We start from the raw sequence: 26,858 nt of genomic DNA, 5'->3' as shown, positions 1-26,858 counted from the left end.
TGGTGCCAGCAAACACAGAAAACAAATTTTCTGACGACAGTACGACTACTGCTCCTTTTCCAAGTCATCAACATGCATCCTTCAGAGCCAACCAAGACATTACAGTATTTCTAAGAAAAAGCAGAGAGATTGCTGGATGTATTTTCCTAAGTACAGCAACTTGACAAATCTGAAGAAAACAGATGTAATATTTCATTCTCCTGCACAGTATAAAATGTCGCCAATATTGATACTGTCTAAAAAGTTCTCTTGTGACTGCAAACACCTGGGCAAAATGAGACGGTGACACAACACGCTAAAAGCGCTCCAAAAGAAAACCAGGAAATCCCCCCCTGGTCACGGGCGAATTAAGAAGTTCTCCAGCGTTCAGGAAGAAAGGAAAAAAGCTGTGATTAACGTTGCCCTGCAGCTCCCTGACATTCAAACTGCATCCAGCTATTCCTTGATATTATAAAAGTGTCACCTCATAAAACCAAAAAATACAGCTTAAATCACTGTTCAAGTGAAAAGTAATTTCAGTCAAAATACCTATCCCATATTAAATATTTATTGAGTGGCATCTACTGCTATACATAATTTATAACGTTCCTATACGACAAGGCTGATGACTTAGAAGAGTGAATACGGGTGGCTGTTCACACAACTGCTGGCACCTTTCACCCAATGGAATTGATAAAATATTAAGAGCTGAACATTTTTTTCCAGCATAACAAAGCATTTACTAACATCCCGGACCGAGGAAAAAACAGGCATCCCAGGAGGCAAAGCAATTATCGCTGGGTGAGAAAAATCTATCACAAATAATTAAGAATGAAGAAAAAAATGCATCATTTTCCAGTTTTAAATATTTAATATATTTTTAGTATATTCAGAAAGAGAGCATGTATAATTATGATTTAAAATTGATGTGTTGCTTATTTATTCAGGTCTAAAATTAGAGAACACAAATTAATTGAGTTTCTAAATCCTGACTTTGTAAATGACTACCATTCATACATAGAATACATCCTATTGACGGAAGCATTATAATAAATGCAACAGACTAGTGGGATTAAGTGCGTTTGTTTTTTTTTTTTTCCTTGAAAATTTCTTGTCTGTTACGTTTTATCTTCAGATACTACTTACTAAAAATCCTGAATCTTAATCAGTTACCTGGAACAACTGCTAAACTTTAATCATGTGGCTGAAAGTTTAATTTTAGATTCAAAATAAAACTCCAACCTGTGAACTTTTGCCCCAAACCAAAATCATAGAAACCCTTTCAACAATATTTATTACTCCGTTCTCTCACATTGAAAGAAAGATGAGAAAAAGGCCAGAAAGAAGTAGCCAAATTGCCCCTCTTTCATCCTTGATGGCACAGGAAGGACACATCTAAAGGAGGAAGGACCTCTTTTGAAATAAAATGAAGGTCTGTAAGCTATTATAAGGCAGAGAAATGATTAGGTTTGATCCCCAACTTGATTCACCTTCATTTGTGTAACACAATTTTAAAAAGCAGTGAATCTATAAGCCAAAATGACAGGAGTAGGAAAGGTCACTGTCCCCATTAAAAAAGTACTAATTCAGAAAATGTATGAAAGCCTCAAGGTACGATTTAAAAAACTCGCATGTACTGCATGCGTCTTATCTTGAATTATCCTTGAAAAGAGAAGTGTACGTGTACTCCCTCTGTATTTAAGATGCATTCATAAACTGTGGAAAATAAAGCAAGCCAAGTATTACACACAAAGGAGCGCTCCAGTGAATATAAATGGCTGCTCTGTGCGGAGAAAAAAGTTTGCTTCTTTAGGAGCCTCTAGACCAAATGGACTCATGTGAAGAGTAGAATTATTTTCTGACTGAATTTCTGAGTCAGTACATAAGGAAATACTTTCCGAGTCACAGTAAAGATAAAAGGATTTATATTGTTTGTGTAAACGCAGGTCTCTCGGAATTCAGCTCTGACTCAGCAGTCAGAAACATCCTGATAGAATAAATTCAGTAACACTTCGGTGGCAGATAAGGAGAGCTATTAGGGAAACTCATACCTCCTGTTGTTATGTTTGCTCTATTAACCAGATCTAGCGGCATCCCCAAGCTTGCACCTAAGATACATGCCAGCACTTCAGAAACATGACGTTTGTGTAAAGTACCTGCATGACCCTGTAAGTTAATTTTCACCATACACAACTGCCCACGACGAAGAACCGTGAGGATACATAACGTTTCTTTCAATGCATTCATATGCACACAAACACACACAAAAATGGAATCACATTCCTGTTGGATTTTAACCAACAAGATACTGAATTGCAAAAAAGAAAGTGAGCCCAAAAGATACTTCTAATATTCCTTGACCAATCTACCAATACAGTAAAAATAGCAAAACCTTTGCTGTTTCCAGCTGCTACTGGCCCAGCACCTATTAAAAAGCATACGTAACTAGTACGGTGTCCTTTCAATGAACAGAACTGCTTGATGAAGTTTAATTTGTGTCACGCTTTCCACTGCAAAATCTCAATTCTTTTATTTAAATATTCAACAGTTAACTGCTGGCACACAGTTCTGAGAATACACCATGCAGAGACTTACAGTAAAACACATTATGCTAGCTAAGTAAATTGTCCAGATGTCTATATTTAAATTATGCAAAAATGCATAATACCAAATTAAAGAAGTTATGGGTAGAAACGTGCAATGGTGAAACTCTTCGCATTAATATTTAACCAGACTATATACTAGAGCAAATTCTTACACTAACAGGTACTTTGGGTGCATTTGATTTCATTGAAAATATGCTATTACGTCCTGGGTTCACAAAACTGTCTGAAGATCCTCTGTGCCATGGCACTAGCATTAAGCTCCCTATGAAATATATATGCAAACTGTACACAAAGGAAATTCTTAATTGGTTTTTCTCCAGTAGTGTACTCACTATACTTTGCATTCCCTTTAAATCACTGGAAACAAATGCTTCATACCTGCAGAAAAAGATATTCCATATTGTTCAGAATTCAAAGGCACCTGAAAATGTGTATTTTAAAACCCAGCAGATACACAGAATTAAAGAGGCTACTCAGAAACAGTAAGAATCATGGATGTAACATCCTCAGCCAGTCATCCCATGATCAAGACGGGTGAGAGAACAGGACTTCACTCACTGAAGTAAGCAATTTATATAATCTCCATCCCCGAATGGTGAAAGATAAGGTGACTTACAATTCCAGTTCTGCAGTAGAGGTTTTTGATAAATCCAGGAAGCAGAGTAACTCCTGATTTACAACAAAAAACACATATACACCAGTCACAGCTAGTTTATGTATGTGTGCTGTAAGAGGGCTACCCTGCTTGCATTTCCAGAGATAACCTTTCAGAAAATAGAAAATAAGGCGTAACTGTAGGACAGGCACCACGATGAAAGCATACAAAACCCAAGCAGGAGAAGTCCCCAACGAGCAATGCTCATTTGCTGTTTCCTTTACTAGGGAGTAGAAAATAAAATTATCCAACAGCAGATCAGAAATGAAAAACAACCCCTTGCTAAATTGAAGGATGCCACTGACATCAATAATTTACATGGGTACAAGAAAAACTGGACAAACAGCAAGAAAAAGAAAGGAGGGAATGCGGATGACTGTGCAAGGGTATCTATCACCTAACTCCAAGAACTGCAGACAGAAAACACAAAGTTTTCTGAGGAAGGATTATTATTATTCTGCATGCCCTGTTTTATGCTCCAACAATGGGCACCATTGCATAAATCTGAATTCACCTACAGGGGCATTTAATCTGATCCAGTATCATCTTTAACTAATGCAAAAAGGATGAGAATGTTTTAAAGTTTAATTTAAAACCAGATTTACCGGTGTTTTAAAGTATATTACCAGTAAATACACTTTAGAAAATTGTGTTACAAATAAAAATCCAGTCTCTTTTTGAATCCCACTGATTTTTGACTTTAAAAAATCCTTAGAACAATGAGTTCTTCAGCTATTAAGCATAAAAAACAACATAAGAAAACATTTACTGCTTTGTTTCATATAATAGTGTTTTTCTCCTGTGTTCTGAAGGCATAGGATCTTAATACTTTAAACTCAATTTTGTGATACAAAAATCCCATAATGATTCATTATGCAGCATCGTCTGCTTTCAGAGAGTTACCTTTCAAGAGATGTCTGCAGAGAAGCGGCGAATGTGACAGCAGCACTTCTGAATGAAGAGAAATGCCTCCTTCCCTGGCCACCTCCCTACCTTTGCAATTTGTGGCAACTCCTACAGTTCTTGTTATGTTGGATGTCTTTCTTTATCTAGCCCTCTTTTTCTTCTTAATTTCTTCAAGGTGTAGTTCAAGACATCTATAGGTAATGTATTGTCGTTTATATATATATATCCTCCCCCCTCTTTTAATAGCACATAGCTTTCTGAATTCTTACATGCAGCAACAATACAAGTTTTATCTATATCCATAGTTTTAAATTTTATAACCAAAGGGCACTGCATGTCTTGTTAATAGAAAAACTCACAACATTCATTTGCATTAGATAGTAAAAACCTGTGTTCAGTCACTCACCATCCCAATGACTAAAGAAACTACATTCTAATTTACCAGCAGAAAGAAATTTTCAGTTAAATTTTGTTAACCTCTAAATCCTTTCTGCACAGAGATGAAGGTTGTCATCATATCATAAAGCTGAACAAGCTAAATTATAGATCACGGAAGTCTTACAGAATAAACCCAGAAATTGTTTTGCTGAATAAATTACTAGATCTGCCATGAAACAATTGAAGTACACAAGCTAAATTATTCTGCAATCTTCCACATTAATGTATTGCTTTGACACACTAACTAAATTATCAAATAATCAGGAACTCATATCAACAAAATATTATCATATTCTTGTATGCATTATCTGTGTGTCTCAGAGAAGTCTAATTTATCTTTGGAGTTTAAAACTTTTCCAGATTTGGCACTGGGATATGTGATGCTTCTATTTTTTGTATGTCATCCTCCATACAGTAGTATATTTATGTGTTTAGATGTGTTAATCAAATACTCTTGTAAAATATGAGACCTTTCAATGAAAGTGAAAACATTCTGCTTTTCATTATCTGCCTAACCTCACCCATCCCCTTTTTCTTTTTTAAACGAGGAAACGTTTTTTACTTACCTATATAAGACAGACCATCCTCCAACATGCAATTGTTTTCTGATGGAAGCCTTGAAAAGGTTGTTGTAAATATATGAATTCCATAAGGCGTAGGTAGGTAGTAACTGTCCATCATTAAAATGTCTAAGGACTTCACCTTGCCTGCTATTCTCATGACTCATGTAATTGTTAAAGCCTCATGTCTGAAGCAAAACCCACCAAGCATTTCTATTGTGCACTCTCAGGTGGGCAAACAAATGCTTGCCAAAACACCAACCTATTACCAAGTCAAAGTCTGTATAAGAGCTCTGAGAAAAGCCAGTCCTGTAAACTCAACTATGCAACAGGATCACCACAGTCATACAAAAACAGCTGCAGGTCATGGCCCAGGTCCATCTACACATATTTCTCCTCCCTTCCAAACACAAACTTTCTAACTTAATTTCCACTGAAAGCTTATTACCACTAATAAGTGCGATCATACAGTCCTAGCGCTTGGAAAGGTTTTTAGTAGATTACAAATAGCAATATTTAAGAAGTCTATTTGCAGTGTATTCTCCTATTTACAGAAATTATCTGAATGATTCTGGATTTCATTCTTCTGGAAGAGAAGTGCTACACAAACAGATGGACTACTCTGAATTTTCAACTGCATGGCATGCTAATGATTATACTTTATTACATAACAGTATAATACTGTATACAGGGGATGTTGTTATGTACTGTAAAGAATACCTGGCATACTACTAAAGTTGCACTCCATATTAAGACATGATCACACTAAAAAATAGTGAAATTTCCAGGTTTCACCGCAGATGATGAGAAAACTTACTTGATTAAGTCTGTAGTTTAAACAAAGTTCCAGGAATTTTGCCTCTGCTTAAAATGACAGCAATGTTCCTCCTGTCCGAGAAGGATGAACTGAAAGTGACCTCCCATGTTACCAGTGCAGTTCCCAAATTCCATAATAAACCATTTGAGAGATTCCATTCAGACTCTCATCCATTGCATAACTGAAATTGTTTTCAACTGTTTTCTGTCTGAACTTACTAATATTTCATACTCCCGTATTTTGCATCATCATTGACATTCAGCTGAAATAATTATTCTTCTTCCTGTATATTTATTTATTGATGTGGTTACTGACAGCATTTGTATAAATGCTCTTCTCACTGCAGTTTTAACATGCCAAACTCTTAGCGTCTCCTTTCACCTGACCAGCCTGGCTATACCGTGGTGTTTAACACATCCACTATCTGCATCTCTCATCTGAACTCATCTTCCTTGCCTATAGATCACAGTATCATAGAATATCCTGAGTTGGAAATGACCCACACAGATCATCAAGTCCAACTCCTGGCTCCACAAAGGACCACCCAAAAATTACACCTCATGTCTGAGAGCGTTGTCTAAATGCTTCTTGAACTCAGGCAGGCTCAGTGTGGTGACCACGGCCCTGGGGTGCCTGTTCCAGTGTCCTCTCAGTGCAGAACCTTCTCCTAACACCCACCCTGAACCTCCCCTGTCACAACTCCATGGTGTTCCCTTGGGCTCTATCCCTGTCACCAGAGAGAAGAAATCAGGTGCTCAGCTCCCCTCATGAGGGAGCTGCAGGCCCGCCATGAGGCCTCCCCTCAGCCTGCTCTGCTGGGGGCTGAACAAACCAAGGGACCTCAGCCGCTCCTCACGCATCTTGCCCTCCAGACCTTTCACCACCTATGTAGCCCTCCTTTGGAGGCTAATAGCTCTGTATCCTTACACTGTGGCACCCAAAACTGCATGCAGTGCTACAGGTGAGGCTACCAGCCCTTTTGGTGCCAGGGCACGCTGGTAGCTCATGTTCAACTTGCCATTAACCAGATCCCTTTCCATGGGGCTGCTCTCCAGCCGTTCATCCCCCAGTCTGGGGGAAGATTTACATGCAGTGTTGCTCATGGATATGCAGGTTTGCTCGTGTCAGGTATCTCTGTTTTTCAGTCACTACACAAAACATCTGAATCTTCCAAGCTTTCATTCGTCTTTCATGCTGGTACTGTACTATCTCTTGACAATGAAGTCTCATGCTGTCCTCCCCCCTTTCCATGGTGTTTCAAGTTCTTATTAGTCCTCATGCTTCAGCACATCAAAGTATCTACCATCAATCTCCCTTCTATTATTCTAATTCTGACTCATCCTGTCCTCTGTGAGATGTTCTGCTAGACAAATGATGTCTCCCAACTTTATTATCAGCAAACTGCACCAGTTAACACTCCTAAGGAAAAGATTAAAGATGATCAGGGCCAACAATGAGCTCCCACTACCAACTTCCCTCTCCTCTTCTATCATATCCTTGCTACAACCATTTTTTAAGGTCTAATCTCCACACTAGCTAAATAAGGAAGCATTTTCCTGTGTCCCATGGCCAGGTGGCTTTCCTGATAGGCACAGAGATGAGGACAAGTCCTACAGCTGTTTCTAGCATGGGTCACTGACGGACCAGATCACAGACAGACTTCAGCGTGTACTGAGATGGCAAAATAGTAACAACTAGTTTTAGAAACTACCACAAGATCATAGACAATGTTTTAAATATTATCTGAAAAGGCAAGAATTATATTAAAAGCATTTTTTTTAAAAACAAATTGTTCCAACTTTGAGAGACACATGGCAGAAGTATTCCATTTTAAAGAAATCTTCAGAAGTAAAGCATTTCTTAAATTTCCTCACTAACCCTGCAAATACAATCCAGTTAATATTAGTCAAGGCTTTGAGTTCCTCCACAATTTACTTCAGCATAATGAATGTAGGTCAAAGTAGCAGTTCTGAATTTAACATTTGATTTAACTTTAAATGTTTAGCTCCACTAGGTAGCATTTTAACAAACTGTTCTTTCATTTCGTGTTGAGAACAAAGCTTATAATGACTTTTCTGGTAGTTCATGAAAGTATTATCACCTTACTTTTCCCCCCAGAAATAATGTGCTACTTTTTACTAGGTCAGTGACAGTAAACACGAGTTGTCACCGATGTCAAGTTTTTAATGCAAATTAAAGGACTACTAAAAGGTCAGAAATTGAAAAAAAAAAAAAAATATATATATATATATATTGTTTGATCTCAAGTCAAACATTTGAGGATGCTACAAAATGACAGAATAAAGTGCCCTTTTAAAACTATCAATTTTATTTTGTATACCCAAAGCATAAAATAAATGGTGCTTTAAGCTGACACAAATGTCATTAGTAATTGGTTGCACATCACAAAATGACTATGTTTGTTAATACTCTTCTTTTGAAAATCTGGTCATTCAGGAGAATTAAACTTTTCTTAGCAACTATATGCATCTTTAATCCAAATTCCAATGAAATAAACCCTACATAAACACAAACACAAATCATATCATTAAAGTGTAGAATATGTTATAAAATATACTTTATCTAAGATCTGTTTAAGAACATAAAAATATGTAAATAAAAACTGTCTACATATATACATATATATATATATATATAAAATATACTGTCAGTTGAACTGAATTCTCAAAATTGCAGCATTTACTGTACCATTACTGAACGTCAGAAGAGATGAGACACAGGAAATGCCTATGCCCATTAATTAACTAATGAAGCTACACTATTTCACAATTCTAATAACAAAATATAGATTAACAACTTACTCTAGTTCACAGTATCTTGATACAGTCATTTAACTGCTTTTAAAGGAACAGCATGAGGGCACAACAAATGCTTAAGTGTAAACATAATGAAAGAACACCTGTTTTAATCAGTGACAATAATGAATCACTTAATACACACCTCAAACATGACAGAAACATCCATTTAAAAAAAAAGAGAATCAAGAGAATAAACACACACAAAACAGGGAGAAGAGGGAAAATGACTCGTCATCTTAATCAAAACAATATAATCCTCAAAACATACTCACCAGAAACGTACTATTTGTATCAAATGGAAGTGTCCTATAAAATTAAATAAATAAAATCTACCTAAGAGGTAAAATCTATAATCCGGCACCAGTCCCTAACACTAAGGCCAAAAGAAATATCAGATCTAGTGAACAAAATAATAATGCTTAAATCCTATTTCTGAATCAAGACAGAAATTCCAAATATTCACTGAAAAGTTCCAATCACATTTTTGGTCATGTCAACTAACATTGAATAGAAGTAATCAGAAAAAGGGCTGGGGTGATGGTAAAGGGATTTCTTGAAATCTTTGTAATCTAGATTAAAGTATACTATGGCATTCTTGGCAGACTAAAGTTTTTCCAGGTTAGAACACTTTTAAAATATAGTGTCCATTTAGCCCATGAGAGTATACTAGCACAGCTTTGCCAACTATCAGCAGACAATAATACTTCATTTAAGGATGTAAACCTGCTGTATCGTTAGGGAGAAAATTCAAAGCAATCCACACAAACCTCAAGATGCTGCCAGTGACCTTTGCACTTCACTGATGGATTTGAATCCTAACTCAGATAATCATCATCTTTCTTGCATTCTCAGAAAAACCTCTACGGGCCTACAGAGCTACTACAGAGTAATAAGAAAGTCAAGTTCATGAAAGGAGGCATGACATTATCTTTTTCCTTCTCCAGCAGCAAAGATTTATGATATTTTTATAACCATATTGAGATTTCCAAACATCAGTGCACAAATGCTGCGCATCATGGCAGCTTTGCCTCTCACATGAATTCTCAGTGACTTCTGACAGATGCTACTGCACCTCAAAGTCCTAGATCTAGTGCGAGGTAGTTCTTGCCATTAAGTAAATGAGCTCAAAACAAAAGATTTATGCACTGGCATAGAGTACGACGTAGCACTTTTCAACAACTTTATGGCTGGCAAGTAAATTACCCTCTATTCGTTGTGGTTAGAGAAAGTCTACCATGTAAGCCCAAACCTTTGATACAGCCCAGACACCAGGAGTTTCACATTCCCAAAAGTTAAATTAGACCTTGTAATGGGTCTAATTTTAACTATTTCAATAAAAAGAGGACTAGGTGTTGGAAATATTCATTTGAACGCTTCATTAACTTAGACTGATTGTGGAACTCTGTCTCCATTGATTGAAACAGGAGAAAGAAATAATGGGAAACTGTGATGTGATCATGTAATTAAACACTGCATAAATAGAGGTAAAAGGGGTGGGTGTTGCTCTAATTCAGCTGGGCAGCTTAAACATGCACATTTCAGCTGCTCAGAAGTCCAATATTATATTTGCCACATTACCAGTTGCATTTGTCAATATAAAAGCTTTCTTTGCAAACATTAAGTAGGTATATGCAACCAAAAAGATAAATGGATGCATGCTTTCATATAGGGGTCAATTAACAACTCAAAGGAACACCAGAGAACTGGAAGCATATTCTCTTCTTCCTTACTCATCTTATCACAGTTAATTCTTGGTTATCTGAAAGTCACTCTGCCTAAGTACAATTTTTCCCCAAAATTCTGAGTGCTCCTGCAGCATGTAATCAGCAAATAGATGAATATTGCAGAGGAATTCCCACATCAGTATTTCAGACTCTGGTTTTCTCAGGGTCCCCATTAAAAAGCTGTCACCACAGAAGCTGCAGAAATACAAATGACAGGTAAATCCCACTGCTGGTGAAGAAAAAAAGAAAAGACACACCATTTCTTCATGCAAAAACATAATCCACAATTAGGTACCCTGATTGTTTTTTATTTTTTTAGAAGCTTCTGGACAGCTTACCTTGATCTTTAGAGCAAACAAGCTTCCCACCATGCCTAGGACATGAAAGTTTAAATAGTTACCCCTAACAATAAATTATTCTTCAAAACAAGCTCCCCTGCATCCAGCTGAAAAACAGCAAAGACCAATCACTCCGTTTTCCAATGATTCAAAAGATGGTATTTTCTTGAGCCACTTGTCTTGGCCTACCACCACCTATCACCCACCCATCACTTTGGCCTTTCATTACCTTTAGGGAAGGCTAAGAATAGAAAGAGAACAGTATTGAGCTACATTAGATTATCAGGGCTGGATATTCTCTATACCAATTCAATTATCCCTACTGCTGAAGACTACATGCTGAAGAGATGGGAAAGACCCACTTCTTACATTTGAACATTACATTGCCTCTTGGAAGAGAGAGAAAGGCGTTTCAACAGTTTCCCACACAACTAGCACACATGCATGCAACCTACCACTATTCTAAAGTATTGGCAATGAGTACCAAAAAGTATTCTAAATGTCAATATTAAGAAAGTTACTGTTACAATGGCTTAGAATGTAAAAAGTGTCATTAATATTCAAGGAACTCAAGGAATAGAAGAGGAACAAAAAACATTTATTGTCAACACAACTGTGCAAATGAGAGGAGCAAATGATAGGGGATTGGGGGAGATTTCAACACACTGAAAATGGTTTGGGCTTACTAGTAGTAACTCCTAAAGAGATGGGGGGATAAGCAGAACTGACTATTTAACTTAAATTCTAGATGGGAACTGGTTACACGTATATTCTTCCTGCTCTGCAGGCCTGCACCCTTGCAAAATCTTGCCACAAAGATCAGCCAAGACAAAACACTGAGCAGCAGCTGAGAAATTCAATTGTGTCTAGTCCCAGAGTAAAAAAAAAAAAAAAAAAAAAAAAAAAGAGAGAGAGAGAGAAAAAACTGTTACAAGAGAACAACTTTGAAATATCTGCAATTCCCACTGAAATGACATATAAAAAACCCAAGCAGGGTTTTTTTCTGTATTGTATCAGTGACGTTGCTTGTCTCATTAGTGCACATTTTAAGCTTTTTCTGTATTCTATAAAGTTGTACATACAATACCAACTGTCTGTCCTACGTTACACAATGCTCAGCATGACACAGATGCAGTTTTGGTAATAACAAAAAAAAAAAATTATCAATCACCATAAAAGTAGACACTTTGGAAGGCAAAGGGAGGAGGGGAGGAAATACGGATAATACCACCAGCAATGAAGCATCTGTTTCATAATCTGCGGAAAAGCCAAACTACATTTTGTACTATCCCAGGACTTCAATAAACTGGTTTTGAAAATTAAGGAATATGCCCTTCCTTTAAAAGCAAGAAATTAATTATTGATATAATGATTAATTATGAAAGGTGATATTGATTCTCTCCTGCATACCCGTATTAAATGCAGCACAAATTCCTACCATGCCTGCTCCTTCCAGTCAACAGGTCAAAGAAATAACACCATCCTCCTGGCTACCAAAGCCAGTTTCAGTACAATTAGTACAGATAAGACACTTAGGTCTTGCGAGGGGAAGAAATTTCTAATACCCAAAACCACAAAGAGAACCACAACTGAGAAGAAACTCTCTAATCAGATTTTTTACCGTCTCCTAGAGCTTTAGGCCACACCACCCTCATCAATCAAGAAAACCCATTAAAAAGCCTGAAACAACCAAGATCAGAAAACTGTACTTTTGTTGTGAACAGCTTACTGTGAAAGTACATGTGCTCCTGTAGCAGTCCACACAGGCATCAATAGCTGTCTGAAATGAGTGTTGATTAAAAAGGCAGATGCAAAACTACTCAAATGAGCAACTGCTAACATAGTGAAGCTAAAATTATGGAAAATTAATGATGCTATTCCTTTAAAGAATAAGGGAATTGCTCAAGCAATTATCATTCTTCTAAGGTCAGCTTACCTTTTCCATTTTTTATTGTTTCTTTTTCCCCCTCAAAACTGGTTGTTCCATGTTCACCATGGAAATTCAGCTGTGTATTAATACACGGACATCCTATTATTGCAGTGGCACCCAGAAGCACCGTTATATTTAACGTACTTTAAGTTATTTTCATTAGAAGCCTTGGCAAATTCAAAGTAATTTTTCAGGAACCTTGGCCTTCGTTCCTGGAATTACCAGGACAAATCCAACAGGTTGAAATGCCTGCGCCTTGACACTTTAGATCTTGTACAGACACAACCGCTACTGACATCAGAGAAAAAATCCCTGAATAGAACTGCGGGATTTGGCTAATTTTAAGTATGGATGCTTGTTTGGCTGCTTAAGCTTCCTGGACACTCGGCTGTAAAATCCTGTTTTCCAGTGGCTTATAAAGCTTCAGCCATCAAAGCTGCCATTTATCCACGCTGAAGCATCTGCAGCAGGCTGGTTTGTGCCCTCATCAACTTGAGTTTAAGGGACAACTATTCTTAAACATTCAACAAATGAGGCACGCCAAGTATTTTGTAGGTAAGCTGTGTCTGAAGCAGGACAGGCCTCACCTCTTCGCAGCCTTCTATCTGTGACTGCACTGAGCATACCTTAATCTCAAAGGAAAATTATATCCATGACTTTCAAGGCTGACTATCACAGGAGAAAACATGACATGTTTGCCCTTGTTGATGTTTCCTAGCAGGAAGTACTGTACCTTCCAGCTAAGAGAAAGGAGAAAGCAAATCTGCCCTCAGTATTCTCCATCTAAAGAAGGGAAAGGACCTGGCTGGAATAGAAAGAAACAGCCAATCTTAATTCAGGCTCTTCTCCCATATGCATTATGATACAGTCTTTAATTACATGATCATATATTGTCTACAGGACCTCTGAATAATTCATTCTACAGACTGTACTCTGGGAATGAATCAAGTGAATGCAGTGAACAAGACTATTATCTGCAGGACTCCTACCTCATTTGTTGCTCAAGCGGGATGATGAATGAGTCATGGAATTGTAGAGGAAAAAAGACTAGTCTCCTAGCTAATACATTTATTCATTTTAAAAGCTATTTTCTTGTTTGTATTTCTTGAGGGATGGGAAAATTAAGGAAGTGTTTCACTTCTCTGGAATTCTGTTTTATTTATTTACCTAGAACATCATCTCTACTTCCGCAGATTACCTTAAATCTATTAGTCCCTTACTACAGCTAAAATGTGCCCCTCACTACTGAAAGAAACTCAAGAAAGGAGTAGGACTATGGACAGCAGTATGTAGTAAATACCAAGGAAGAGGAGAGAAAAAAAAAAATCTGGAATAGCAATGCAACAGCAAAATCTTTTAAAAACAAACAAAAAAAAAAACCAGCTTGGTTGCCAAAGCATTCTTGTCCCTCACAACCCAGTTAGTGAGGTACAGAATAAATGAAACTGGAGAGACGCATGGCAGCCAGAAAAATGAACCTGTCCTCTCCTTTGTTCAGGAAGACAGTCTGATTGCAATAGCCGCAGATTTGTGCTGCCATCTGTGTTTGAGACATCTTAGTGGATTTCATTAAAAATATTGTCTCTGTACTTGAGAAGAAGAACAAAGAGCAAACACACCACTCCTACAGCAGTAGGACTGTATGAAGCAAGGCAATGCTCAGTTGCCAATTAAGACATTAAGTCAGGTGCACAGCAGTACCATGTATTCAAAGCTCTCAGAATCATGTAGTAATAAACTCCTAAACAGGCTGGAAAAAAAAGTGGAATAAAGCAGTTCTAGTATTTCATATCAAATACGCACATTTCCATACAAATATTATAAACAGTTCTTTTGTGAAGGTCTCAGACATATTTGCCTTTTTCTTCTGAGATCTTGATGTAAGAATGTTTCTTTACCCTCCCATAACCAAGTCCAACAAGGAATTTACATTCTGTCTTTGCTCCTTCTCATTACTGCTCTGCTGATCCTTTAGAAGAAATGGCTTTCAGGGTTTATTTCTTCTTCTCTTTTTTCTACAGCCTAAATCAGAAGCTTCCTCTGCTTTCAATTTAGCTCCCCTTCCTGCCACAAGAAAATTAATAGAAAAGCAGACCAAATGCCCAGGAGAAATTGTTGAACAAGTGGCATCTGAGCTGTAGAAAGAATTTCAAAAGCAACTCTCTCTGTCTGACTCCCTCTCATTTGAAAACTGCCTACAAGCCCTAGGGATGGATTAAAGCTAAGTATGGCCTGGATAATCTACAAATGCGGGGCCCCAGTTGTAAGGAGAAGGATGGCAGCAAAATAGTTGGGAGTATGGTTATTCCTAGAAACCAGAGGGCCTCTTTTGGAATGCACAGCCAGGATCAACCAAACTATTCAAGCCTGCCTTAATCCACGGCTGGTGAGCTCAGAAGCTGCAGCCCCCAGCTGTGCTTCTCTGATGGTCCAGGTGGTTTCAAGTGGGGGAAAATGGCTTAAAAGTGAAATAAAAAACAATCAGCAGCATTAGGCATCTCTTGATTGCGACTTTTTAGTAGAAACTGAAAGTTAAAAGTGGTCAGACCACCACAGAGGCATAGCAAGCAGCTAAAGAAGCTACACGAGAGAAAGGAGGTTTCTTAATAAGATGAACACAGGTGGCAAAGACAGACTTGAAATCAGACATCTATTTCTTTTGAAATCTACTTTTGACTGCTGCACTCAGTGTTCCCCAGGTGGCTGGGACACTTTCAATAGTGTTTCTATTAGGAAAAGAGCTACAGTAGATCAGTAGCACCAGTTCCCAATTTAGTATTTTTCCTTTCTCTGACAACAGCAAGCCAATGCCGTTGTGGACAAAGCACTTTAACAAATCATTGGTGAGTGAAGAGCAATGAGAGCTGCTCTCCTGAAGAAAAAGCAATGTGTACCTCAAGACAACTATATATTCCCTTTAAAAGTTTTGGGTTGTTTGCTTTTATAGAATTTGTTCTCTTCCTTATTCTCAGTCTACACTAACCTGCACATATTGATCAGACTTAAGCAAGGGGAGCAATCTGATGATGAAATCATCTTTATTTAATAATGGCATCTGATCCATAACATAGTATCAGAAACAATGTCTGTTTTCTGCTGAAAGAAACCATGTATCCTGTTTGCACGATCTCTGTCCAAATTCAAATGCCAACACAGAAGTCTGTGTATTGACCAACAGCGTACAGATCCTGGCATGTAAATAAATTAATTTCATCAAACTGGCAAAAAACATGATATGCTTTCATGTCCCTGTGTCTGTGAACCAACTCATAACAAACAAATAGTTGGTATGCAGAGGCTGTGGAGGCAGGAAGAGAAGAGACATTTAATAACTACAATGTACCCCAACTTTCCATGTCATTACCAGAGTAGATGATTTTATGAACTACAACTACTGCCAGTAACTGCTACACTTGAGAAATAAATAAACAAAGTACTGGTATCAGACAACAAATGCTAATAAAGCCAACAACTAAATTAGACATTATGTGTCATGACACGGGGCAGAAGTTAAATACTGTACAAGGACTAATAACTAATAAACGTTCCCTTGTTATCAGACAACTTTCTTTTTAAAAAAACTACTAAATTAACTGAAACTTAACTAACTGTTTTTTTCCAACTCTAAGATACATTAAAAGAGAAAGAAAAATAGATGAAGTGGCCTGGATCTATATCCAAAAGCCTGTTTGGTTTTTCGACTGTACTAGCTGGCCAAATAACAGGAACTACCTCTCTCATAACCTACTTTTTATTATCCCCAAATTATCAGAGCTTCAAAGTTGAGAAAATAAGTGTTTTAAAGGCCTTAACTAAAGTGATTTGTCAAACATTCTAGATACACAGTAGTTTGAAAAAGAGAGTTGAAAAAGGTACTGACAAATAATGGTGATAATCTTGAACGTACATAATCACTTTACACTTCATCCCACCTGTGAATTGTTGTTCAGAACCATTTCTGTCAAAACAGTTACTCAGGTTCTTCAGGACTTGTTCTTAAACCAATGTTTTGGCATTCTCATAATCTTATTTTAGTACATCTGCACAGCAATGAAAGTCAAGATATTGCAAATCATTTTGCCTTAAAATATCTGAATTAAACCTCAATTAAGGATGTAGAAACATCTGATTTTTGTATCTGCAGTGACATCTAGTGTTAAAAAAACAAAACTGCATTTTAACAGGCTTCTAGAGGAACAGAAGCTCTTATCTGTGTGATTTCCGAATGAGAAAGGCAGATATGAAACATTAACATCAGCTCTTTTAAATCTTTCTTAATATCATCTTCTTCACAACATTCACAAGCCTGCTGAAGGGAATATTAGGCATAATATAAGAGGCTATTTAACACAAATGTGCATTCATGCCTTTCCATACAAATCCAGTTTTAAAAAAACATATAAACTCAGTTTGATAAATGTACATACATTATGCAACTGTTGAGCAGAGGGGTTGCCCTGACAAAACCACCAACCTTCAGATTAGTTGGTATTCTATTTATTCTGTCAACTTTTCAAAAAAAGGAAACAAATCCAGGAATAACATCTGACTTAAATTCTTCCTGCCAGTGATCTTGAAACCTCGTCCTTTAAAAGCTAAAGCAGGAGACATAACTTCTAAAGTAGGAAACAAAAACTGCAAGCATGCAAAGAGTCTTGTATAACTTCTATTTGTCATCTGCATTATAAAGTAACAAAATTTGTTTAAAAGAAAATACAGATTTAAGTCTCATTAAAAGGATACAGCTATGCTTTAGACACAGCCAACACCACACATTCTAACCAAAATGCAACACCAACATGTCTAACTAGCAACAATTTTACAAAAATGATTCACCAACTGAAATGTGAAAAATCCTTAGAAACAAGTGGTATTCCTGCCAAACATACAAATAAACACATATGCCAAAGCTGAAAATGAACAGTTTAAACACGGTATCATGCATACATTTTGTATATAAACGCACACCATTCCTCTAACTCCTTTTTTTTTTTTCATTGACCTATAAATACAACCATTTTAGGACCCGTGTTTCAAAGGCACACATCCAAGAAGACTTGAAGAGTTGCACATACTTTTCAAGGGCAGGACTGAAGTATATACTGGTGTCTTTGGAAAAACTTCCATAATATATGATTTTCCAATACCCAATGGTAAAATAATTAAAGGTGATAGAAATGATTATAAGTATCAATTTGTGGGTTTTGTCAGATAATTTTCGTATATACATATATGTACAATGAATATGTTATTCATTATGCATTCAGTTATTCATTAGTGATCTAGGACAACTAGATTATGCATTAGGGTCCTAATGCTCTAGTACCAACAAGATTTTATTGATTGCTAAAAGAATTGAATAGGGGAAGTGTCACAACCACTGAAATATGTCATGAGTCATGAACTACCATTAATTCATGATGTTAACGTACTTAAAAAATATAATAATCTAGAGTTTGTTCTTCAAAAACCCAACAGTCTGCACAAGTTCTCTACTCTACAGTCAGAGTGGATTTAGTAGACAGGAGGATTTTATGTTGAAGTTGCAGATAATTAATTGAAAGCACTTTTCACCTGAGGATTGAGCATGTTAAAACGGTTAAGAAAGTCCTTCAATCGGTATTTTATCCCTGCTTGCTGCCTGTCTTGTTATAATAGTCACTACACAGAATGATGCAGGTGAGAAAGATGTCAATGAGGATAAAGATGAGCAGACCTGTTAAGTCAGAACAGACAAGATTTAGGTTAACATGACTGAATTGCTAAAGCGAGTAAAGCACAGAAATAAGCTATGAAGTTAGCAGAGGCCAATTCAAGAAGCACAATGAAGAGAAGGAAAGAATGGAGAAAACAAATGCTCAAAGGGCAAAGTACTAGGGAATAACATGAAACGTGAGAAGAAGAAAAGGACCCAAAATAGTCAAGGACCAAAACAGTCAAAGTTTACATATAAACTAACAAAAAGGCATAAAACAGGAAACTGTGATATATGCCTAGCCTTATATGCAAGAGAACTGAGATAAATGTTCTTAAATACCATTCGGCAAGTGAGGGTTAAAAATAAAGAACACTATCTGAAAGTGCAAATAGCTGCCGAGTAATGCAGAATTTCTATAGAACACAACAGACTACTCCTGACAGAGTTCACTCCAGTATACAAGCCAGCATGGAAAGGAAATGATTAAAGTCAAAATCTATTAGCTTCTGCCACCCTAATCCATACCTTACACAGAGCAGCATAATTACTTTCAGTTTTGGTTTCCTGATGCCTTTGCTGGATGTAGCCAAGATTCATAAAGAAAATAAATTCCTGTTTAGATAAATGTCTACTAGAATAAGTGTTTAGTATTAGCCTGCATTTATTCATAATGGCAATTTGAGGGAGTTTTTCACCTCCCTTAAAAAAGACGTATGTAGCTAAAACAAATAGTAATTAAAAAAAAACAGTAAATATTAATGCTTACAAATGGACACAATTAGCAAGAGTTTTCTTCCCTAGGTAGGAAAAACAATTGTTTTTGTAGGAAAAACAAGAGTACATAAAAATGTACTAATAACTGATACTCAACCAAAGGGCACAAAAAAGAAGAGGATCAAATAGACAGTGCTCAATAACATATTTATACAATGTGGTAAAGGACGGCAGCAGAATTAGTATTATTGATTAAAGTGAGGCTATGTCACTAAATCCAACCAGACAAAGCCAGAAGAAGCAGCTACTAGTTAAACTATTGATCATGAGAATTAGACACACACAGAAAAAAGAAAAAAAAGGCGTCTATCCTCTCATAGACTCTGGGAAGACTCTGCATCCTTTGACATCAGTTGAGCGCTCCTACACAAAGCTAATGACATGATTAGAATCAAACAACAATATAATGAAATAAAATGCAACTAAATCCACTTAAAACGCATGCATGCACACACAAAAGAGCATCTGAATACCTTAACACTAGGTAAGAATGGCATACATCAAAGAAGGAAAACACTAGAAGTATTAAACCAATTTCTATACAAACAGTAAGAGGGAGAAGAAATTTAAAAGACAGTTGGAAGAAAACAGCGGAGAATTATATAAAGGAGTGCACATTTAAAAATTTAATATAAAAGCTGGTAAAGGTTACAAATAGAAATTGGAACATGCACAGAACAAAAAAAATAAGATGCCAGTAAAAGAAAAATAGAAGAATGACAATACATGCAGTCAAATATAGCTGCCACACCACACAAGAAGTTTTGTACCAATTAAAGTCTCAAAGAAAGAAATCAAAAGTTGGATAGGCTACCTTAACATCTTAGAAATGATCCAAAGAAATTATAGACCCCAGGACTGATCTTTAACAGAACAATGCAAAAAGGACTAAGCTAAGGGAAAGAAGTTTTTCTTCCCTCCTCCTCTTTCACACGGATGTTCATCGAAGAACGTTAATGGAAGTAAAATTCAGAGAAAGACTCAGTGAGAGGAAAGCAAATTCCTAAAGTTAAACAAGTGTTGAGGTTGCAAGACACCTGAAGACAGAGAAGCGATGCAAAGCAGTACTGTCTTGTAAAGTGCAATTCTTTTGACAGCTGATGACATCTGAGGAAATAACCCAAAGCCTACAGGCTTTAAATCAAACACTATCACTTCTGTTTACCATGCAGTATTTTACCCAATGCTAACCATCACTCTACCTATTTATGAGGTATTAGAATATCCTCCCTTTGATTAAAAAGAGGGATAGAGGACAGAATCTACTGCTAGGTTAGTCAGGTTAGAGTATTATGCTATACTATAGTGAGGAGGTCAAGTATGGAAGTAAACACCACCATTGGAAACAATGCTTGTCCCTTTAGACAGAAGTCCAAGCAGCTGCCATGCTGGAGTAAAGGATAATTCATGTGAATTAGCATAGATTTAAACCCCTTTTTAAACTCATTTTAAAACGTATGCAGTGTCTTAATCTTTGCATTATGATAGCGGGAGGATTTTGGCTTTAGATGTGATTTGGCAGTAGTTCAGACTCCATATGAACCCAGACAATCTCCCTACAAAGAAAGGGCTTCTTCCAAATGCATGGAAGAAAGAGCACACTATCACTGCTACCACCGCCAGTCCAAGACAAGTTCATTCTGGCAGCGGTACATATGAAGGATTATAAATGATGTTCAGAGCTGATAACGGCACTCAAGTCACACAGACTTGGCACCAAACTCTGGATTGGTATCACTTCCAGACGGAATGGTTCAATGTCTTCAACGTGAAGATGCACCCTGTCATGGAAACCCTAAGTTCGGGTGAACTACATTGAGACAAAACATCAGAAGGGGAATAAGCACGTTAAAAGCTACAAGCAGAAATAATGAACGATACCTGGATGTTTATCTCAGCTGCACACATGGAACTGTACTGACTGAAGTACTTCAGCTTTAAGTTGTCGGATACTTTTTAATCAAAAATTTGCCTTCACATGGTATTCTCTCTTTCTCAGTGTTTCCTATCTGAACAGTTTTCCATTCTGAATGTTCTGTATTTTCAAGGTAGCATTTAGTTGTTGCTGATACAGTTTAAGACAAGGTTCAAGTAATTCTGAAGAGCGATCAAGTTGGTTAAATTTTTTGAACCTCTGAACCATCACAAAGAGATTAGAAAAGAACGAACTCAACATTCGAGTCTGCCATAGTGCGCTGCAGGAAGAACATATTAAAGACTTGAACATTTCCACCGAACAGCAACGAGCAAGCCTCATCTGCTCAAGCACAGCTCAGACAATCTTCCAATAAATGGAACTCAAATAGAACTGCCATTTAACCAAGCCCAAATCGCACAGACAAGGAACAACACACAGGCAAGAAATTACCAGACTCCTCCACACAGTCAGCATCAATGTCCTACATACCATACTTATTTACTTAGGGAGAAGAAGGTAACGAGAAGCAAGTTTTAAACACAAACGTGATATACTAAAGATCTTAATGAAGAATATTCTGAATGTAACTGGATTATGGCATGGAAAGTTGCAGCTGTGACAGTGCTGATGGGGGCACATGAAGACAATCCCATTTCTAAAAGTGCACCAAGACCTTCTAGTTTCATAAACCCGAGGTATGACCCGTGCATGTGAGAGGTGGTATATGAACGAAGAAACAAAAAAGCCAGTGAAGTTAAAGGAGTCTATTACAAGAAACACCACTGCTTTCTCTAGTTTTAAATCTGCTTTCCTGCTATTCAGCTTGGCAAAGTTCCAAAAAGCACTTTCCCACTCATATGCTGGCAGGGATCTCAAGAATTGTTAAACAAGAAGCAAATAAAAATACAGATAGCTTCACTAAAATGGTGCAAAATAAAGCAGTAAAAACAAGGCAGCTTTTGCAGATTTTCAGTTTTTCAGGGCCAAGAAAGTTTCATCAAATGCCTTTAACTCAAAAGTGAAATATAAGCTATATTTATATGCTAAAATATCGGCACATAAAAGTGCAAAATACAGAAGCTGCGTGAATTAAACTAACAAAAGCTCAGTACCAGAAGAGCAGAATTACAGCTTCTTGGATTTTAAGTCCTTTATGTTCAACTATTTAATAAACACGGCTTTTCCTTGTTTATTTGAATTGCTCAATTAATTCCTCTTACAATCCTGTAATTTCTGTGGAATAATCAGCACATTTCCAACATTATGGTATAAAGATTTTCCACATGCTACCTACATCACGTTGACTTCGTAACTGAACAACTTCAATTCAAAAATTCTCCATGTAACAATGAACTCTCCAATCTAAACCTGAGTAAAGAGAGGATTAACAAAGTTCTATATAGATGTATATCCGTAAAGATGCTTCAAAATAACAAAACAGAGGAATAATGTAAAACTGGACCCAAAACATCTCTGAGGGATATGCAAATGGTAATTCCCAGTTCAGTATCTGGACAGACATTAAACAGTCCATTCTGCCATGCCATCTGCTAGGCAGTTACCAGCCCTGCTCTGTTCTCTAAGCTATCTGTGCTTTATTTTTAAGCATGGAGTCATTTGACTTACTTGGAAGTCAGATAAAAGACATGGAGGTAAACAAAAAATAAACTAACAATTAAAAAGTGATATACAGCAAAAATCAACTCCAAAAACAAGTCTCAGGTCAACGATAGGGGGAATTAAAAAAAATACTCCCATATGCGTGCTTGAATTGCACTCTGAACAAGCATATGCACAGCATATACAGCAAAGCATGAAAGCTTAAGGTTTATTTTTCCGTATTTTTATTTAACAGAACAAATAAAACATTTGGCAAAGAAGCTGGTGAATGTTGTGGAAAAAGACACTATGGGATTCGTTACTCTGTGTGCATACATGTACAGAATCATGAAGTAGCTCATTAAAATATCACCTCAGAATATCACTTTCATCAAGAGCCAAACACCAACATAAAAACTTACCAATACAATCAGACGGTACAGAGGCAAAGATATACACAGAGAACACAAGAGTCTCAGTCTGTATCATGCAAAAACACAGTATGGAAGTCATCAAGTTGCCCTCTCAGATCTATACTAAATCTACAAAATGCAAGAGAGCACTGCATGGATTTAACTGCTCCAGAAGTAGCCTGGAGTCATATAAAGAGTGCAGGCAAGCCAGCTTATGTGAATCACTTGCAAAAATCCCTGTCCTTGTAGACTCCACAGCACACTTAGCTCAAATGCATCTGTTTTGTTTGATGGAGACCTACTGGAGGATATTCAACTGCAGAAGTCCCACTGAAAGTTTTTCTTCAACTTTACATGCTCCTTCTGACTGAAACAAATCTGAAGGCCAATGCAAAAATCTGTATCCACACGCACTGCATTCACTGAGATACCCAGTGTAGCCTAAAAGGTGATTATTCGCAGGTCTTGATACAACACAAACACCAAGGGGATCCACTTGCCTTTGCGATGGAACCATTCAGTATTTTAAAGATTTGTAATAAACTGTTTTATACTGAAAAAAGCAGAGAGTTGTGCTTTTTATTAATATTACGTACAGTCTAATTCGCAAATACCACCCCTTGCCTGAATCTTTGCTCTTGGAAGTTCTCAAGAAAGAAAGAAAAAAAAAATAAGTGAAAAGGCTGAGAAAGTTCTGTGTTATTAAAAAAAAGCCAAAGAAGGTGACTTAGCACAGGAATCCCCCCCCCCTTTTTTTTTTAAATAAGGAAAAAACTCTAAGATTAGTTCAAATGCCAGGTTGAAAAAGGATGTATTTGCCTTACTTTCAAAATATTTTGGGTTTCATTCCACTTGTTGGTCCATTCTTTGGTCAGTTCTTGTACCTATAAAAGAAAACAAATATCTGAAAAATCACATCCTTTCTCAAGTTCTTGATAATGAATTCTTACACAAGTATTAAAAATTTGTGAAATTCATTGTCAAGTTTAATACTTAAATATTTAAAAGAGAACTACTACTCCTGCATTAAGTGACCATACAATTTTTCTCTCTCAAAAAGGAAAACTATAAGGCTCTTCTTTATAATGTAAAATGAAACAAAAGACAGGGATAGCCACTTCAAATAATGATAGGTATTTTCAAAGAAATTGAATAATTTCAAAAATTGCCTAGTCAGTCCTGAAAATTACTGCAGCAGAATGGTCCCTTAACTATGACAGGAAGACAGCTTCTTTCCTACATCTCAGGTAGGCATGTTCTGGCTCAAACAGCCTCGTGAATGAGAGGAAGAAGCAGACAGACAGCGTTCAGGAGGGAATGAAAGCAAAGTTTGCTGCAACGGAAAAGTCACACACTCGTCGGAAATCAGCACTGAAGTGAGGACCTGCTCGCAAAGGTGGGCAAAACGTGTATCAATGCTTGTGTTGCCCTGCTGTTTCTGCTCACCAGGCTGCCCAACTCATAGCTTATATCCACCAGTAAAGGCTCTTTGCATTTCAAAGCCCTTCCGAATTTTTAGAAGGCGCTGTATAGAAGGTGCTTCAGGCAGATCAGCCTCAAAGCTCTGGCTGACTTGGAATCATACTCATATTAAATTGATGTGTGTGCATGTTTGTATACATACATATATAAATATATATGGATATATACACACACACGCATGCATACACACACTTTCATTTCCTGAAATCACCAGATTTCCACATAGGAATATATAGACTTTTGAAAATGTACACCAGCCTTTTTTAAAGTTGAATTCACTTCAGCATGCAGAACGCTGAAAAACACAATGGCTAAGTCCCTTTAATACTTTATATTTAAATCCACTGGGGGAAAAAATGGTCTTTAGCTCTTCCTCGAAACTACTCTCCATTGGTAGCCTATAGCCTACCACCACTTTGCATTTCAAGTGCAAATTAATCAACTGAAGAAATTTATCTCATTTCTACTTACATTTCAAAATTTCAACAGAGAAAAAGTAACACGTTTTTCAGTGCATTATTAGTGCTGGTAATCAGAATGTTAAAACAGAACAGTAACAACCGAAACGAAAAATATGAAGAATGTCCATCGTGAGTCTTATTACCATGCCAGAGCAATTTTTATGCAACAGAATGTTATTCAAAATTGTCCTTATATAAGGACAAATCAATTCGTTAAAGAAAGCCACCATATATTTATCAGATCATTTAAATATGGTGATAAAATCTGTAGATCTGTATAAACAAATTAATTATTGCACTCAATTATAAAAAAAGCTATAAACACTGCAATATTTACTAAGATTTTTCAGTAATTGTGGCTGTAGTAATTGCATTAAATAGTAATCACATAACCTTCTAATGAGGTTGACAAAAGATAAAATATGCTCAATATACTTTCCATGCAGAGGCCCAACACTTATGAGCAGGACATGCAGTGATTACTGTCAGGGCATGAATAACGTTCTAATTAGCATATATCCAGCAGTTCATATTGCTCACTACTCTTAGGTAAAAGCTTTGTGTTTGTGCACAAAATAAAAGCATATTACATTAGTAACACTACCAGCAATTTTTCTGGTTCAGCTGAAAACATTTTTAATGCCTCGTATTAATATGAAAAAAATATTTACAACTTGAAGGCTCCTATCACTGCTTTGTAGGTTTTACTTGAAGTATTCAATGCACCACAATATGGATTCCTGAATATATTACAGAGTTGCAAAATACATTCCTAAAAGAAACTTGGCTTATGAAGAAGCCTGAAGTCTGCTTTGTAGCTATGGTTCACACTAATACACCTTGTACATTTTCATCAAGAAGTTTGTTTTTGAAGAATCGTTTCACAGGAAAGTACTTCGACATTTCTTTAAAATTGGCATTACCAACTAGAATCCCAAGAAGTGCAAACAGATACTATACCACCAATTACTTCAGTCAAAACAAGATTCTCAGAAAGCAGCGCATTGATTCTCTAATTGTAAAGGTCTGAGCAGCACCAGTGAAAGCCTTACAATTTCACCCTGCAAAGAAACCCCTATTTTTTTTGAGGCATCTGAATCTATATATTGGTTAGCATGTTGTTGACAATACTCAAAACTAAATATGCCAGTAAATAATTTTGCAATATGCCATGTAGCTGAATGATTCCAAATTATTTCCTCCCTCTTTTTCCAAACTGTGTAATACTTTTCGTGGTTTTTTTGTTTGTTTTTTAAACGGTTTATAGTAGCTTTAAGAACAGTCGAGTAGACAGAAAAGAATTAACACAAAAAGACAAAATAAAGAGGGAATGATTGCAAATTCAAGAAATCTGAGTACCATTACATTTATATTATTTTGGACCCTATCAATAAATCTCAACTGTCTGGGAATTCTTTCCAGCTTCTGCACTGGGCTGGATTATTATAGGGGCACACCTGAAGTACATCCATCCAGATCTTAGACTCCCCCAGAAAGACAGTTAATTAGAAACTGAACATATTTGTACATGTCCATTCCAGACTTAAAGACTGAAACTTTCCAGAAAACCTAACCTGCAATATAAATTATTGATTACTTGAAAGCATGAGCAAGTTGGCCATTTCCCTGGAAAATATTTACTGTATTGTCTAGGCACTGAATGTTTTGTCAGTCTGATTTAGTAGTATAAAGCAGTCAGTTTTTCCTCTCTGTTCTACCTTCAAACACACTTTGTTTTTAA

General features: G+C 36.7%; 1 protein-coding gene across 10 annotated transcripts in view; it reads right to left on the bottom strand.

Moving 5' to 3' along the window:
• KIF16B (kinesin family member 16B) overlaps window positions 1–26,858 on the bottom strand; it is a 138,355-nt gene that overhangs the window by 78,806 nt on the left and 32,691 nt on the right. For all 10 annotated transcript variants that reach the window (XM_084513112.1, XM_084513114.1, XM_084513115.1 and 7 more), the window contains exon 12: window positions 23,999–24,058. In XM_084513112.1, the coding sequence (XP_084369238.1) occupies window positions 23,999–24,058 (60 nt within the window). The remainder of the gene's footprint in view (window positions 1–23,998; window positions 24,059–26,858) is intronic.

The sequence above is a fragment of the Aythya ferina genome, assembly GCF_964211825.1.
Source record: "Aythya ferina genome assembly, chromosome: 3".
Taxonomy (NCBI): domain Eukaryota; kingdom Metazoa; phylum Chordata; class Aves; order Anseriformes; family Anatidae; genus Aythya; species Aythya ferina.
The sequence above is the reverse complement of the archived record's forward strand: the minus strand, read 5'-3'. Positions and strand labels throughout refer to the sequence as shown.